The 17,582-nt window shown below is 33.6% G+C and overlaps 1 protein-coding gene across 1 annotated transcript; it reads right to left on the bottom strand.

Moving 5' to 3' along the window:
* Window positions 1–16,000: 16,000 nt before the first annotated feature.
* LOC118188668 (histone-lysine N-methyltransferase SETMAR-like) lies at window positions 16,001–16,462 on the bottom strand. Its single transcript, XM_035359163.1, has one exon. The coding sequence runs from the start codon at window positions 16,460–16,462 to the stop codon at window positions 16,001–16,003; it is 462 nt and encodes a 153-aa protein (XP_035215054.1).
* Between the last annotated feature and the right edge of the window lie 1,120 nt (window positions 16,463–17,582).

Below are 17,582 nucleotides of genomic sequence, written 5' to 3' on the forward strand. Positions count from 1 at the left end.
AAAGGGAGAGTTGCCCTTGGAAGACGTTTTACGAGAAGCTGGCTCGTATCCATTCCATGAGCGTAACAACTAAAACGCCCCTGGGATTCGAACCCCGGAACGAATTACTACTGTTCAGCGGCTTTTACCGCTCGGTTGCTCCACTTAAAATATCATACTGAAAATTTCTTTTGATAGTATTGCATTTTTTATTAACATTTGTGTTTATTTCTGTGTAAATATTTTAGGTCACTTTCTAATGGTTACTCATTTTTTTTCATATTCTTATTAAAGTAGTGAATTTTATATGGAAGTTTCATTTTTATTTACATAATTTTAAATTTGTGATTAATGGTGTTTTGCAAGTTTTTATTTCGTGTATTATGCTTTCTCTCTTTTTCTCTTTTTCTTATATGTGATGATACAATTTAGTTTGGCAGTCGGTAACTTTTGAAGAATCACAAAAATCACTTGATATTCAAAATATACCTTTATTACTTGTGGCACTTCACAATGGGGACCAATTTGCACCCCACAATTTTGATAATTAATGGCGCATTACATTTTTTAGAAAAAGCAGAAAAGCAGAGGACGCCCTTCAGTCAGCAAACATAGGCAGAGAAAGAGTGTGGGGTAGGATTGCAACAATATTTATAGCAAAAGTTATAGGCAATGCAGAAGTTTCAAGATGACATAATGCGGAATACGTTTTCAGATATGGCGCAGTTTAGAGAAAGTTATTACTAGAGACAAAGTACCCAAATTAAAAATGAGCAATTAAGAGGCATTTTAAATTATAATTTTGATTTGCATTTTTTTATCTTACATATATATGTATGTAATGATAGCACACCATATTTGAAAACTCGATATCTAATTTTTAGAATGATGAACTTGCAGATACTATTTTACGGAAATCCAACTGAGGAATAAATACTCCATTGAGGTTGGTAGCACGTAATGCAGTCCTGTCGTGCTAAATATCTAATAACAGCACAATTTTTTGGAAGCACTGATGTAGGAACATTATGACGTTAAAGCGTAGAAATAGCGAAGGCGCAGATACTTTAAAGCGTCCATCCATTTTGAAGAATAAGCAGTCGAACCGCATTAAATTCTTTTTTTTTTTTTATTATTATTTAAATTCACATTTGCGGCCACAATTCAATTGGCACTCCAATCGTGCCTATTAAAGAACTTCTACATTCTTGATAACTGTTGCGATAGAAAGCGAGCACAGCGAAATTACGTCCAAGCAGTCCACAGAGAGAAGCTGAAGTGAAAAGTGACGTACCAGTTTAGAGTTAGACGGGAGGGAGTCAAACGTTTCAGTTTTAAGCTTTCGAGAAAGATTAAATTCCTTTTATTTATTTAAATTCCCATTTTGTGGCCACAATTCACTTTGCACTCTACTCATGCCTATTAAAGAACATTTGCAATTTTTGATATTATTACCACAGTATCAAAAGTAGAAGCACACACATGATTGCAGAAAGGCGTTTGGCCAAGTGGAAAGCACACGAATCACGTTCATAGAAAGAAGGGACGGAGGGAAAAGTTTCAGTTTTTAGTTTTGTTTTACAATTTGATGATTGGTCAAGAAGCATCTTTATTAAGCGTTACGTAAGATCGCATGATTAATTTGAATGACGCAGTTTAGACTTATGGCGCTATTTTCAAATAGAGAGAGGAAGTCCTTAAATTAAATAAAATATAAAAGAAGCTATAACCAATTAAATTTAGTATTTGATTTTTATCTTTTATATCTTGCATATAGATATATATTTATTTGAAGTCGATTGATGTTTCAATTGTCACCATTGTTCAAGTAGAGCCATAGTAATCGATAGAAGGTCTCTTGCTTATCTTTGGCGAAATTCTCAAACCTTGCAGAAGTAAGTGCTCACACTCTTCTTGCAGACCTCTGTGAAGAGGATCCTACCAGCATCTGTGATTTGATGATTGACTTCAGTAGCAATTAATTGAATTGGAATACTTGAGATTCTGTGTGGTGATCACTGTAAAACGGTCTGTGAGCTATTTTGGTGATGTGCGATATTCAGTGCGTGTTAAGAATTTAGTCTTTTCTTGAACTTCACTTATTTTTCTCCGTGGACTGTTTATGGCTGTTTAGCTTACTGCGATAGTTGTTATTTGTTTCTCTAACAATTTATTTATTATTCCTACGTTGTTGCTGTCGCCACCTCTCTTCCCCTGCCACCAACCTCTCGAGAGGACGTTTGGCTCGCCGCATATTTAGAGTGCCCCGATGCTGCATAGATACTACACATTTACAAACATCCACATCTTTTCCGGGATTCATCAGCGTTGCTAACCAGTACCCCGATTGGGCGTAGAGCATATGCGTTGCACTGTGCGTTACTTATTTGGCATGTTGTTTGCAATAATTGAAACGTGAAATTCGTTGAAGTTTTAAAATACATGCGATCGTTATATTACCTCAGCTGTGGTTTTTCAAAGAAACTTTCCATTAAATATAAATTGCAGTATAATATATCATCACTTTATGTCTTTAATTATTCTTTAAATGTCTTATTCTTTCATGTCTTTTTTAAAGTAAGCATCTCATCTTGAAATTTATGTAAACTGAAAATATACCTCCAAATCCGTTAGACTTAAATCTCTCAGAATCTTTCCTCAAATAAGGAGACCATTCCACTTTAAACAACCTTTCTAAATGCGGTTTCACTAAGCTCGCATAAAATGGATTTAATTCATTCTAAATCTAGTTGTCGAAGCATTTAAGTCTATGCAGATAGATAAGTGCATACAAATTTTCTGCTCACTAGAGCTTGAAATACAAACAGCTCTGTAATTTAAAAGCTATAAATGCATCCTAAATATGAAATCTCGCAGATGTTTGTTATTCAAGGCATCTGATCATGAAACATTTTTCTTAACAGTCGAGAGACATTAATATTTTATATTCTGTTAATTCATCCACATATGATATAGCTCTATAACTGCCTTGTTTGACATTTTAGTATACGAAATAAATAAAATCTTTAATAATGTTGTTGATATCGACATCACTGAGATGAACACTATTTTTACAGTATTGTTTCAAATTTCAACAGCGTCGGCCTTGGCGAAGGCTTTGATTTGTGAAGAGTTTGCTCAATAAATGTTGCTGTTATTATTTATTTATTTATTTAGTTTTCTGCTTAACAATATTTTAGCCGTCCAGTCGGGTTAGTGCTTTTAACTGCCGTACCGAAAGGACAAAACTGAAAGTTTCTTTTTCGTTCCACTCGGCAAAAAGAAACTGAAGATGCAGAACGAATTAATTCACTATTCTGCTAAGTTTCAAATGTAAACAAATATGGCTGCTATGATAAAAAATTAGGCTTAGAAGCACTTAAACAAATTTTACATTGTCGATAATTCTATAAATATTGCATGCAGATTAACTGAAGTTATTAAAAACCTTAACCATAAGATAAAAAAAAAGTAATTCAGTCATTTTTAAAACAAAACATACAGAGTTTAACAGCATATAAGAGTGAAACCTAAGCTCACTGAGCTGAGTAAATGAGTGGGTATATATATATATATATATATATATATATAATATTGGTGCGACCGATTGAAACCAAAAAGGAAGGTGCACAAGTGCGTGTTATAGTAGTCCTATATACAAAATTTCAACGTTCTGAGGCTACTCAAATGTTATGCGAGATACGTACTTACGTACGTACGTACAGACGCCACGAAAAAATTCCTAGTGATTCCATTTTAAATCAGTTTTATAATATGTTTGAGGGAAAAAAGAGTCCTTTATTCTGTCCTTAGGTACAGATGTCACGCAGAAACATTGTTAAATTGCATTCGACAGTGATAAAAATGGATATTTTCGTTGAAATATGATACCCGGAATTTTTCTTGATTGCAATACATCCTTTACTTATACAAAGAAGTAAAAACATTATTTACCTAAAAGTGATGCACCTAAAGAAACTATTTTTTACAAACGTCAAGTAGAAATATAGTAGCATAATACTGATAAGTAGAAGAGCCTACGAATGGCAATTGCCGGTAGAAAAATGGCTTTTTTTCTCCCTTCTCTATCAAAGGCTCTAATGCTTAATTACTGTGTGAATTCTATCTTGCAGTAAAAAATTAATTAAGAATTACACCTTTAATTTAATGTAACGTATGTTTTTAATAATTAGTCAAGAGGCTTTATTTTATTATAAAAAGATGCAAACCCACGTATTATTTTCTTCTCTGTAAGGTAGAAATGTACAAGATATTATCTTCGGATGACTATTGGAGTTAGAAAAATGCCTTTATTTTCATTTCGAGGCCATTCTGTTTAATTATTATGTGAATTCTAACTTGCAGTGATAGTATTAATTAGGAATTAGGTCTTTATGAAATACAAAATATATTTTTAATATATAAGTAAAGAAAGTATTTTAAAAACATCTAAAAATAAGGAATTTGTCTAAATACTCTTAGGCTTTGTTCAGAAAAGGGTTTTACGGTCGTAGAAGGCCAAACTTTGATGCTAGGCAACTAGATATTGCTTCGTCATAAAAACTGGTATAAGTATTTGCTAAAATCTTCCAACTTTTTTATTTTATCGCAATTTGGTATCAGAACGCGAATCGCAGAGAGGCAAACATGAACTAACATTTTGTCAACGCTTTTACTGAGCCAGATGCATATTTATCCATAAGCCACATCATCGTCCCTAACTGGCCTCTGTTTAAATATCGTTAAAGATCTCAATGAGTCTTAAACGTATGACAAAAATAACAACAAGACCGTCTTGGGAAGGGCCTTAAACTGTTCGGCTTTCTGCTAGGATGATACAAGACCCGACCAATCACAGCGAAGCAAACACTAACTGACACTTGATATATAATTTCGCTATATCAGATGCGCATTTACGCAAGCGCAACTTTAGCTTCTCCGCTTGGCTACTACTTAAGTCGTATTGCACAAGTGTGGGAAATGTTAATGACCTTTTAGGTCTAATTACTATGACAATTTTAACAGCTATACCACTATCTAATTGTATCGTACTTATTTTAGATATAAGAAACAAGAAAAATACCAACTATCCATATTTTTCGTCAGAATTCTAAACCTGAATCGGACTACACTATTCAACAAAACGTCTTCTCTACTCCGTCACTGACGACAAAATTTATTTGCAATAACAATCATACTTCAATAATAAATGTATTTTAATTGAAATTATAGCTGCATTATCTGTAGCCAAACTATTACAATCATTAAGATATAATTAACAACTCTTTTTAATGACGAAGAAAGAGATTGCTTAAATTTTAAAGATCTTGTGCTGTGACGAATAGTAACATTCTGAGAATTCCGTATGCGCTAGATCACGTCGAAAATTGCCTACGGTGTTATGTTTTGACCTTATTATGTATGACCACTTTGAGGTTATTCCTATTTGTTTCATCAATGATTTCCGGAACATTTTTGAGCTTGCAAATTTTAATTTCCGGGGACATTTTATATGAGAAGAAAAACTAATGCGCCTTGAGATGTAATATAACCCTCCTAATCAATTTAATTATAATTTCATTATAATAAGAGTTAATAAAGTTGCATTATAATTGTAATTGTTTAAAATGCAGTTTTTGCTATAAATAGTGAAATCAGAGTTATATATTGAAGCACAGTTAATTCTAAAATGAGTTGTATTGTGATTGTGCGAATTAATATTACAACTATATTGTAATTTAAGGATTTTTAATTACAGTTACGTTGTAATTACATTAATTGTTATTACATTTTCAATCAAAGACTACTTGTAATTACAATCATATTGAGATATTTTAATTAAAATTTCATTGTAACTGCATTAACGGTGAATAATATAACATTACTTGTAATTGCAACAGTTGCAGTCGCAGGTGCAATTACATCATATTTAGAAGCATTAGTAGCTAAATTACTGTGTAATTGCATTGTAATTTAATTACTTTCTCCTGTAATTTCACTGTAATTCAGTTATTAATCATTTGCATTGTACGTGTTTAATACTCAATTTGAAATAAAACCAGTGCTCTCGGATTGTATGAAATTTCTTCTAATTTAAAATTTTTCTTAACTGAAGTACAAAATACAACTGAAATTTATCACAAATTGCTTAATATAGTGTTGCGAGAAATACTTCATGAATGAAAATTACGCAGATACGGAACAGAGATTTCAAGAATGGCGAACAAAAGTCCATGATTAAAAACCAGGTTAGATTAGGTTATTAGATTATGACAAAGTGTACGACGTCTACCTGGGTAAAGAGAGGGATATCTTCGTCGAGGACTTTTTGAATTGGTTCGTACCCGCAACACACTTGGGAAAAACAACCATGAAGCGAGCCCACATGCTTGGTTTCAAACCCGAGTTAAACTTCTAGCATTCAGAAATGTTAACCGTTCGTCCAGCATACACCTGCACGACCAATGTATCCCATCCACTCTTGCTTGCATATACCTATAATAAAGCTAGAGGTACAGCAGTGATCGACTGTGACAAATGCTTTAACTGAAAAAGGTAAATGAGTATAAGAAATAATATCGCTATGCTTCTAAACAAAATTACGCATTCCATTTTTATTTTCGAACTGATCGAAACTTTATTAAAAAAACCGTCATATTTAATAATTTCCTTCAAAGCTCATATTCAAAATCCGAAAATATTTCATATTTTTTAAGCTTGCAAAGAGGAACTTTATGAAAATCTAGATCAAAATTTTAAGAATCAGTTTCTGTTACATATTTAATTGTTTTAATGAAGTTATTGCTCTCAAAATACATTACAGATTACTTTGATTACTAGTTGTTGACATCATTTTAGTTTTAATTTATAAATGCAAAATAAAATATTCAAGTAATGTCTTTTGTTGTCATTTTTTGCTGTTTCAACACTTCAGAAAAATTTAATCGCAACGTGTCCTCAAAAACGAATTATATTTTAAGATTTTATTCCCCTTTCTGGAAGTCCTGTAGTCACATCTTCAGAAGCTCAGTGCAGTTTCTAATTAACAAAAAATGATGGAGTGTAATTTTAGCTTCAAAGCTAAGTTCAGGATTCTAAAACATATTACTTTATAAATTTCTTTATATCTCAATATTGACTATTGCTGATTATTTCGTTTTACTTTACATTTTATTATTAATTTTCAACAGCAAAAATTAAAATTGTTGAGTATAATAGAATATATCAAACGGCAGTAAGTACAGCAGTCAATTTGATTGGAATACTCTCTCGCAAATATTCAGGACGCACTCTGATATGTAGATACTTATGTTATTATATGCAGTACAGTACATTTGCAAATGTCGCGAGAGTGCTTACGTTAAAAATACGGTAGAGTAAAATCCAATAAGAACAAAAATGCACACTAGCTCTCAATAATCCAATCCAGAATATCTTCATGATGTGTTACGCTTGGGACAGGATACTCTCTCAACGCTAAGAATCTTTCCGTTCGGGACCCAAGTACAAGCTTTCGCCGGAAGAGAAGGATAGGATAGAGGTACTCTTTATTATTCATGAGTTCTTGCTTCCGGGAAAGACCCTTTCAAGAAGGATGCGCAACGCTGCACTCAGCGAACGAAAAGTTCTACGAATCGAACTTTGAAGTGAAGCAGCGTTCTTTTGAGTCAAGAATCTAGTTCGACAGAAATTCGTTAAATTCAAAAGAGTATCGACACATCTCAAGCCGGTACTTTTGATTCAGTAATGCACTGTGAAGGCTCTTTAAGTTAGTAGATGTAGTTAAGTAATTTCTTAACTTTTCGACAACGCGCGAATCAATGTCGTGTATAAATTAGCTTCTTAAAAGACCTTTGAAATGTCGAGAAAGGAGAATTCCATGTTCCTAATGTTCAGGTTAATTTGCAATCATTGCTTCAGAAATATAACTGGATAAATTGTTGTCAAATGATTATCCATTTTCTTCAGTTATCTTAATACTTTTGTTTCATTGCTTAACGCACTTGATGTGATGCATTAGATGATGTATCTTGCATGATTTAGAAAATTATTAATTAATTATATAGTTTTTGCAACACTCTTTTAAGTTCTGAGTGCGAAGGTTATAAGGTATTTCTCCCGTGCTTTCGTGGTGTAGTAGTCTGCACGCTGGGCGCGTATTCCAGAGGTCCATGGTCCGATTCCCGACGAAGGCGTTGCTCGTTTTTTAAGTCTCATGCTTCCAAAAAATCCTAATGTCTCTACTGTGGCGCCCGAACTAAAAGGGTGGATGATGATGATTCTCCACATCCCCGATTTGGCGACTAGTTAAACTAAAATCCCAGTCGCCCTTCAAAACGGGGAGTATATAAGGTATTTCCCCCGCCTTCTTAGCGTGCCTTCATGGTGTAGTGGTCTGCATTTCACTACACCATGAAGACAGAAACAGTTCACTATCTTTATCTTTAAATACTTTAGGTTATTCAGATAAAGAGGATAAATATTGTTGCGTGCGTACGGGTTCGTAACAGATGTAATGCGCAAGTCCGATAATAGGTTAATAAAATTTATTTTTATCAAAAGAAGTATTTCAGAACTCTGCAATATTCCACAGAAATTTTCGCACAGGTGTTCACAGTATCACGCAGTATACTCAGTAGTTACACTTCATACTTCTAAGAAAGTTAAACACAACGCAATGCAAAGTGCATCTAAAGAGAAATCTAATCCGATCTCACACTAAACTTGCAACCATAACAACAGCAGCTAACTAAAGACTGAGTTCAGATGCTCGCTCTTCGGCCTTAAATAGTTTTCAACCGGCCGCGAGATATTTCTAGCACTTTTTGCTTCTCGAAATTATTGAAAAGTAATACTAGGGTGGAATTACGGTTACAGCTAACATAGCGGTCAATTACATTTATTCAATTCGAATACAAATTACGGAGATACCCATTTACACAATGTTAAATGCATGCGTCCCTTCATTCTTACTTTTCCTGCAATGCTTTCTCTTACAATTTGTCTCGCACTACATTGCAAAGAAAAATACGACAATTTTAATTATAATTCTACTAAAATTACCCATCTAAATACAAATACCGTAACAATATCATCATTAATAGTAGATTACCTTGGAAAGTATTAGACTGAAATGAAATTAATTAATTAATTTATTTACTTTGCATTCTGTTTGTTATTGGTTATATATCTTGATAAATCTGATCATTTTATACTCTAAATTAAGATGGGCACTAACCCGAAATGTTTAATTTTATTTCCAGTAATTCTGATTTATTAACTTTATTTCATAGCAACTTCATGCGAGTACGAAATGTGTATTAATAAAATTTTTCATTTTACGCTTTTCTCATCCCTTGTTCTTTAGGTTTCTATACGTATATTCGGGGCACATGACGTAATATATGCATATGGTTACATAAATGTAATATGTCACACATAACGTAAATGTTTTCTTAATGTAACTTTATTTCAATATAATTTAAATTCTGCTGTACTCCAATATGTGAGAGTGATGATAATCTATATATACTTAAATTGCATGTCTGTCTTTCTATGTCAATAGTTTTATTATTGTATAGAATCTCTTACTAAATAAATATTTACGAAAATCTGTCGTTCTTTTAGGAATCGACTGAAAGTACTCCAAAATTTAATAATTACTTTTTTGTCATGTTTATCTTTCTATGCCAGTGCTTTTATTATTGCACAGGATGTTTTGCTAGGTAAAACATTTACAAAAACTTTGACGTAACACAACATGACTTCCTCGTGCAGTCTATTAAATTATATACATTTTTTGCTGCATTTTATTTCAATTTATTTCCTCGCATTTCATTAGAGATATATTTCTCACTCGATGAATTCAGTTTTCACTTCGCGGCAAGGTAAAAATACGTAGAAACTCAAAATACCTTCATTAAAAATTGAAAAATAAGCAAAAGAATAATAAAACCTCAAATACAGTTAAAGCAATTAAAAAATCATTTTTTACAATTAAAAATAGATTTTCTAAGCCAAAACAAGTAATTCGGCCCAACGGCAAGAAGGGAGATTTTTCAGTTTACTTTTGTTTCTACTCGGCAGAAAGACCCTGAAGGTGCAGAAACTGATTTAATTCACTATCCCACTAAAGCATTTCAAGTGTAAACAAATGGAGGCTTAGTCGCGCTTAAACAACTTTTAGGTTAAGATTTTTTCAACTCTTAGGTTTCAGGTTTCTATAATTAGCACGGTATGTTATTGCTACTTAAATTCTCTTATTGATATTGAAAAAAAGCTGTTATTACATTAAATTTAAATCGTGACGTCATGCGTATACGTATTAACCTGATGTGTCAAATGTGTTTGTTTCCTAGTTTGGCAACAAAAAAATTACTTACGAATTTTTTCTTGCTTGGAACAAATGAACTTATTTCATTCATTATTGAAATGTTTTGTATACGTTGTCTTTTCAGGTGTATATAGAACTTATAAATTTTGCTTTGGCCGCAGCCCGCTCATCTGGCAGGTTTCCCCGTTAGCATTTCCATAAAGTGTGTTTATCTTAAACACTGTGAAAGAAATTTTGAAATTTGCTATTCATTATCTAAAGGTATATGTTTAATTATGCTCGCGCTCTTTATGCTCATTAAGTCATAATTTTATTCCTATTCCCTTAAAAGTTTTAACATCTAGGGAAAGAAAATCAGGTGTTATGACTTAAATGTATAACTAGGATCATATTTAACATCACTGCAATGTTAAACAAGAACCGTTTCATTACTCTTTCCCTCAAAGAAATCAAAATAAATATTATAGTAGTTATAACAATACTTTTTTGCATCAAAATGAATATAGAGGAGAGCTGAATGCTTAATTAAATACGCTACTTCAAACTGTATTCCTTTCTTGTACTAATTTAATTCCTGTTAAATTTTCGACCGCCAAAAGCATTAGGAAAGGACGTATGTTGTTGTATCATTCATCTTAACATATCTGCTCTTGATTATAAAGATTGGTTGTCTCGGCGAATGAAACAAAAACAATGAAAGACACTGAGCACACAGTCCCTGAGGATACCTTCCAATCAATGAAATTCCTAATGAATCTAGAGAAGCAAGGAAGTGTGCTTAACTTAATGTCAACATGTTCCTTCTTCCGTTATTCTATGGGTATCCCTGGAGTAGTAAAAGAGCGCACTTACCCTTGACGTTGGAGTTACAACTGAGTTGTCTATTGTTAGTGTGCCGACTATAGTTCTTTCATGCTGGTAAGAATGGGCGAGAATAGTAAACACTTGAACGGAAGTATTGTCGCGAGTTGATTGACACTATTGATTCCTTCACTGAAGTAGACTTGATGGCCGAGATAAGATTAAGGTTAAGAGATATTAGATTTGTTGGTATAAGCTTAACTTTTGTTGGAAGAGAGTCCAACTTTTTTTCTTATCTTTTACCTGCTACTCGGAATTTTGTCTCCTCACTTTCAACATTTGACTCATTTTAGAAGAGGCAGAAGACCTTTACTTATTTACATTGTAAGGATCATGTTAATTCTATTAACAGTTCAATTTTGAGTTAAACTTCTTTCTGTCAAATTCTTAACTTCAACTTACTACATCCGGCCAGACCGTAGTTTTGCAATCACGTCTGAATACATAATGAGGAAGAGCGGTATTTAACCGCGAAGTTCTGCTTGGTGAACGAGAGAGAATCAGAGTTTCTGATTAGCCGCGCGTCCGCCTTTTTGGCAACTCTCTCTCAAAGCTGTTATTACGCTCGGCCGTACTCAGGCCCTTGATAGCTTAGCAGTCATCTCGTGTGTAAGGGGCCAATTACAGTAACACTTTGATAGCTTCGGTTATATCTCTTTAGTTTAGTTTAGTTTAGTTCTTAATTTCTTAAGTTCAAAGCCCTAGTGTTCGGCTTTTATTGTACACTCCAAGACGGATTTCTGCTAAATCTTATCTGAATAATAGAGGGTTATTTACCCTTCCACCTTGTTGTTTCTTCTTGCACGAACTCAAGCGATTATTCGCTTACTAGTTCTTAAGATTCTTCACGTTCAACAGTAACTTAGCATTTACAAAGTGAGGAACTCTACAATTGCTGAGTATGGCCGAGCGTAATAGCAGCTTTGAGAGAGAGTAGCCAAAAAGGCAGACGCGCTGCTAATCAGAAACTCTGATTTTCTCTCGCTCAGCAAGTAGAACTTCGCGGATAAATACCGCTCTTCCTCATTATGTATTCAGACGTGATTCCAAAACTACGTTCTGACCGGAAGTAGTAAGTTAAGAATTTGACAGGAAATAAGTTTAACTCAAAATGTAACTGTTAATAAAATTAACATAATCCTTACAACATGATACATGCAAAATATTTTTTTAAGTTTGAAATTTCCTGTACTTTATAATATTAAAACCAAATGTTACAATTTGTAGAGTCATTAAGTTTTTTAAAGCAGGACACATGAAAAATGAGCAATATCCTCCCCGGACCTGAACCTCTGGAATACTCGGCTAATGTTCTACCGTTACACAATGAAGGCATACTGGAAGGAGGGAGAAAATACCTAATGTACTTCCACATTTCAAGGGCGACTGGGGATTACGGGGTCTATCGCCAAATCCCGATGGTGACGAATTACTGTCCACTACCTTTTATTACTGACGCCACTGTATAGTCATTAAGCTATTTTAAAGCAGGAGACATGAAATTGAGCAATGCCCTAGCCGGGACTCGAACCCGGATGCCTCGAATACACGCCGATTGCGCTACCGTTACACCACGAAGACGTGTTGGAAGGAGCGAGACAATACGTTGTAAACTACATTAGCTTATTTTTGCATGACTGGCTTTTGAAAGATATGTAGTATACTCTAAATTCTTATCTCAAACTAAAGCAAAATGAATAAGAGTCTAAATCTGCCAGAAACTTTAAAATATTACCTTTGTTCTTTAAATCTAATTGTATTGCAATTTATTACTTTTTTAATTAAAAAGTGCAGAAAAGTTTAAATTTCAGAAATACTTTTTATGTACGATTTAAAATCTATTTCGAACTTTCTATTTCTTTCGAAATATGACAATCACAGATTTACAGCCTAAAATACCATAAAGCAGAAAACACCTGTAAATGTTCGCAGTTTCACACTCATTAATTTTTAGATCAAAAACACTAATAGGCTCGAAATGGGAGTTTGCGTCGAGTCACTATATATGCGCTTTTTTATTTTCCATTCGAGTCTGTTGCCATTCAACAAAATGTAAGTTCCAATGTAATCCAAATTGAATCTGTCTCTTTTAGGTTAGCAAACTGAGCTGTCTGAAAGCAATAAATGCAGTTTTAAGAAAATTCGTTTCTTAATTTTGAATCAAATCGATTTCAATAATAAAACTAAAATTTAAAAAAATCTGAAGGTTTTCAGAATTTACATTACGCAGCGTTTTGTGTGTTACTTATATTTATTAAACATCACGTTCTTTGCACTTAAACCATAAAATTCACTTCAAACGCAATATCGCAAAATAATTTTAATATAAGCATATCTTTAGAATTTCCGATACACAGTCACGCGCGTTGCAGATAAAAATATTTTTTCTCGTACCGTGTTGCCACTGCTCGCTTTGAAATCGTCGAGTTTGTAAATCAAAAATTCGTTAAAATCTTACAAAATATGAATTCGATAATAAAACAAATTTCAAATTCCAAAGTAGGATTTCCAGATGCTCATATTCGGTGGAAAATTACGTTATTCAAAATTGGATGGCTCTAGGTACCGTTGTTTTAATACAATACTAAAAACATGTATATTATGCAGATTCTTCATTATTGAATTTCTTTAAATGTAACGCACATCGATAATATTTGACAGCAAAAATTTAAAAAATGAATCAACATTTATAGTGAATCAACGCAAAATGCCAAAATGGAATTAATAGTCGTTCTGGGCAAATCGTCCTTTGGAACTGGAAATGCGTTTAACTCATGATCTATTCAATCTGAAATATTCAGTGTTTTCACAGAATGACGTTATACGGTTTTTATTATTTGTTTCATATTTTTCGAAACGTTAATTAATTTTTGATTAACAAGCTCAACGATTTGAATGTTAGCAGTGACAACAGTGCACGAAATAAAACATCTTTTATCTCCAGCGCTAAAAAGAGAAATAAAATTTTGTAAAAACTCTCTTAGTAAAAAAAATAATAAAAAAAAAAATAAAAATAAAAATAAAAAAATGAACATGGAGAAAACTGAACTGAGAAACTGATAAAAGACTGGAAAAAACAGAAAATGTATGTCAACTCTTAACACTACAGCAGGAATTCAAAAATATGCTCCTGTGATGCTCTTCATATTTCTGTAATTTTGTTGTTTAATTGTATATATAGCGTAAATGCGAAGAAAATTATGCTTAATAATAAGGCTAGAAGGAAATTTAAAAAAAAAAAAAAAAAGTGGATTACTAGGAGCCATTAGTAAGAGTAGTAGGAGTGAGGCTCGTATTCTGCAAGGTCAGTGAGAGTGTAAAAGACCTTAACAAACATTTTTGCTGGAACGTTAAAATCTGAAACCTTGTTTTAGTCAAAAGGGGTAATTTCCCCAAAAGAACTATTAATTTCGTTTTGGCATTTTGCATGGATTCACTACAAGCGTTGTTTTGTTTCTTCAAATTGTTGCCACCAAATATTATCCTCCTGTATTATACTTAAAAAAAAAATTAAATAATGAAGATATGTGTGTATGTTTCTCGCATTGTGATAAAACGACGGTACCGAGGGCGAACGAATTTTGAATGACGTAACCTCTTGCGAATATGGGCATCTGGAAGCCCAAATTTGAAATTTGGAATTTGTTTTATTATCAGTTTCATATTTTGTAAAACTTTAAAAAATTTTTGATTAACAAACTCAAGGACTTCAAAGCGAGCAATGGGAACGTTGTACAGGAAAAAAAAATAGTTTTATCTCCAGCGCGCGAGACTGTGTACCGGAAATTCTAAAGATATGCTCATTTGAAAATTATTTTGCGATATTGCTCTTGAACTGAATTTTATATTTAAAGTTGCGAAGAACATATTATTCAGTAAATAAAGGTAACACACAAAAATGTTTAAAAAAACGCCCGTTTGGACGTAATTTAAAATCTGAAACTTTTTAGATTTTTTTTTTTTTTTTTTTTGTATTTGTTTTTCTTCTTCCTTTTCTTTTAAACTTTTACTAGAATGTATGAACATCAGAATCTGAGGACATGATGTTTAAAGGCTGCATGTTTCATTATTTTGATGCAATATATGCAAATGAATTTAAAATGCTCTTGCTTTACATGTAGAGCGTTCTCTGTTTGTAAGATGTTCTTGCAAAGGAGTTTTCTTCTCTCATTCTGTTAGACCCATGGACCTCTCGATTTAAACTCGTTTTGTTGGGTAAGTACAAAAGTTCTATTCGTTTTATTTCCATAAAGACGAGCAAATAAATGAAAAATAAACAGTATCTAAAATTGTGTATAATTCCCCTTGTTATCTATAACCTCTTGCCATCATTCTGGTAGGAGATGAATCCCACGTAGGTAAACTTCCGACGGTTAACGAGTCAAAAAAGTCTTGGATGGCAGTTTTCACAGCATCAAGATCATCAAAGAATTTCTAGCTGAAGGGCTTAATCAACGCACGAAATAGGTGCTGGTGCCAAGTCAAAAGAATAGGGAGGATGAGGTTAAACTTCCCAACCGAAACCGAGTAGCTTTTGGCGAGTGATGATAGCAGCATGCAGTCTGGCGTTATCATGACGAAGGTAACACCGCGACGATTGGTGAGACCTGGCGGCTTTGCAACCAAATTTTAACGCAGCCTGTCTAACTGTAAACAGTAGAAGGCAGCAGTGATAATTAGTTGAGTGGCAGGATCTCCCAGTGAATGCACAACCCACCACACACTCAATAATACCTTCTTGGGATGACGTTCGGCTTTCGAAGTTAATGCACTCGGATCAGAAGGGTGACACACACTCCTACGCCGCTTTATGTTACTGCACATAAACTACTTCTCATCTCCTGTCACATTTCGTGTCAAGAATGGGTCGTTTTTGTGCCGGGAAAGCAGAAAAACACAGATGGCGATTGGGTCATCCCGTTGATTAGCTGTCAGGTTATGTGGAACCCAACGATCCAACTTTCTCGTAAAACCCAACTTAACCAGCCGTGTCTCGACTGTTTTCCGGTGTACGTTGAAGGTCTCCTCTAATCCCTGCACAGTTGGGGTCGGGTTGCTCCTTATGGCTTGGTAAATATTGTCTTCTGCAATGTGTGATGGCCGTCCACTCCTAGCCTGATCTTGGCAGCTTCTGGCTCTTTCCCTAAATTTACGAAACCATGGACGACATGAGCTTTCGTCTACTGCATCCTCCTCATAAACTTGACAAACACTGCGACATGCTGCGGCTTCCATACTCTCGAATTCGTATACCAAACAGTGTCTTATATGTTCCTTCTCACTTTCCATGTTACACCTTTTGAGATTTTTTTTTTTTTTGAGATGATTATGCGAGACACGATGCATTTACATGTGAGGCATCCATACGTTTGATTGGCCGACGATTTCTGTCAGTACAATGTCGTGTGACGTCAATTCCACTGAAAATTTGCATATCCAAAAACGGGTAGAACTTTTTGCACTCGCCTGATATATTAATTTGAACACTAAACAAATGATGTACAAAAATACGCAATCCTAAAATTAATACCTCTTTATGATTCGCTGAGCCAATCTTACAGTAAAACATGGTATTGTCCTATTTAATGTTACATTATTTTTAGATATTTGATACTTTGAAGGAATATTTTCGTACAATAGAGTAAAAAAAAATCATATTGAGGCTTTTTTCCGACATTTATTTAATAACTTACGCGCCAAAAGCTAGGCGAAATAAGTCTTGCGATTTTTATTACAGAAAATAGAAAAACATTTTTATATTTCTATGAAGAAATACTACCTTTAAACTTCTGTTTCTTATTCTCGTGCCATCTAGTAACTCCGACTGAGTGCAAACGACGTTATCAGCTCATTAATAATGATAAAATATGACCAGATGACATTTCGTATATATCTTCAGCAAACCTTTTATTTTCTCAAATAACATTACCATAACAGGCACATTGGTTTTCCGCATGTGTAACGTGTATACGAGCCAGTTTCCCTTGGAAAGTCCTCCATGAAGGCAACCCTTCCCTGAGGCAGATAGCCCTCGAAGCTTTGCTATAATCACACACACACACACACACCATAACAGGCACTAAATTATTATTAGTTTATCTGTCAAAATGTTTCTTACACCGAATTTGTTTCATCTTATAAGATTTAACGTAAGTAATCTAGCACTTATATATTTTCGCACGGGTCCTGGAGATTTTACTTTCTCTCCAATATAATATAATTTCAAGAGATATCCAATGATATCCCCGATGCTTTCCTTACACAACCTTCTGTAACTATAAACACGTGTTCACATTTATTTTGTTTAAAGCACAAGTGACATTTACAATTTTATTATACATTGTGTATATATATATATATATATATATAAGTAAATAATTTAGTACTAAGTAGCAAATTAGTAATTTAG

Source organism: Stegodyphus dumicola, chromosome 2 (assembly GCF_044657685.1).
Source record: "Stegodyphus dumicola isolate Sdum_Otavi_A_Nest chromosome 2, ASM4465768v1".
In the NCBI taxonomy this organism is placed as follows: domain Eukaryota; kingdom Metazoa; phylum Arthropoda; class Arachnida; order Araneae; family Eresidae; genus Stegodyphus; species Stegodyphus dumicola.

Coding starts and splice junctions, on each gene's coding strand:
- LOC118188668 (XM_035359163.1), bottom strand. CDS start 16,462: ATGGAAAGTGAGAAGGAACATATAAGACACTGTTTGGTATACGAATTC.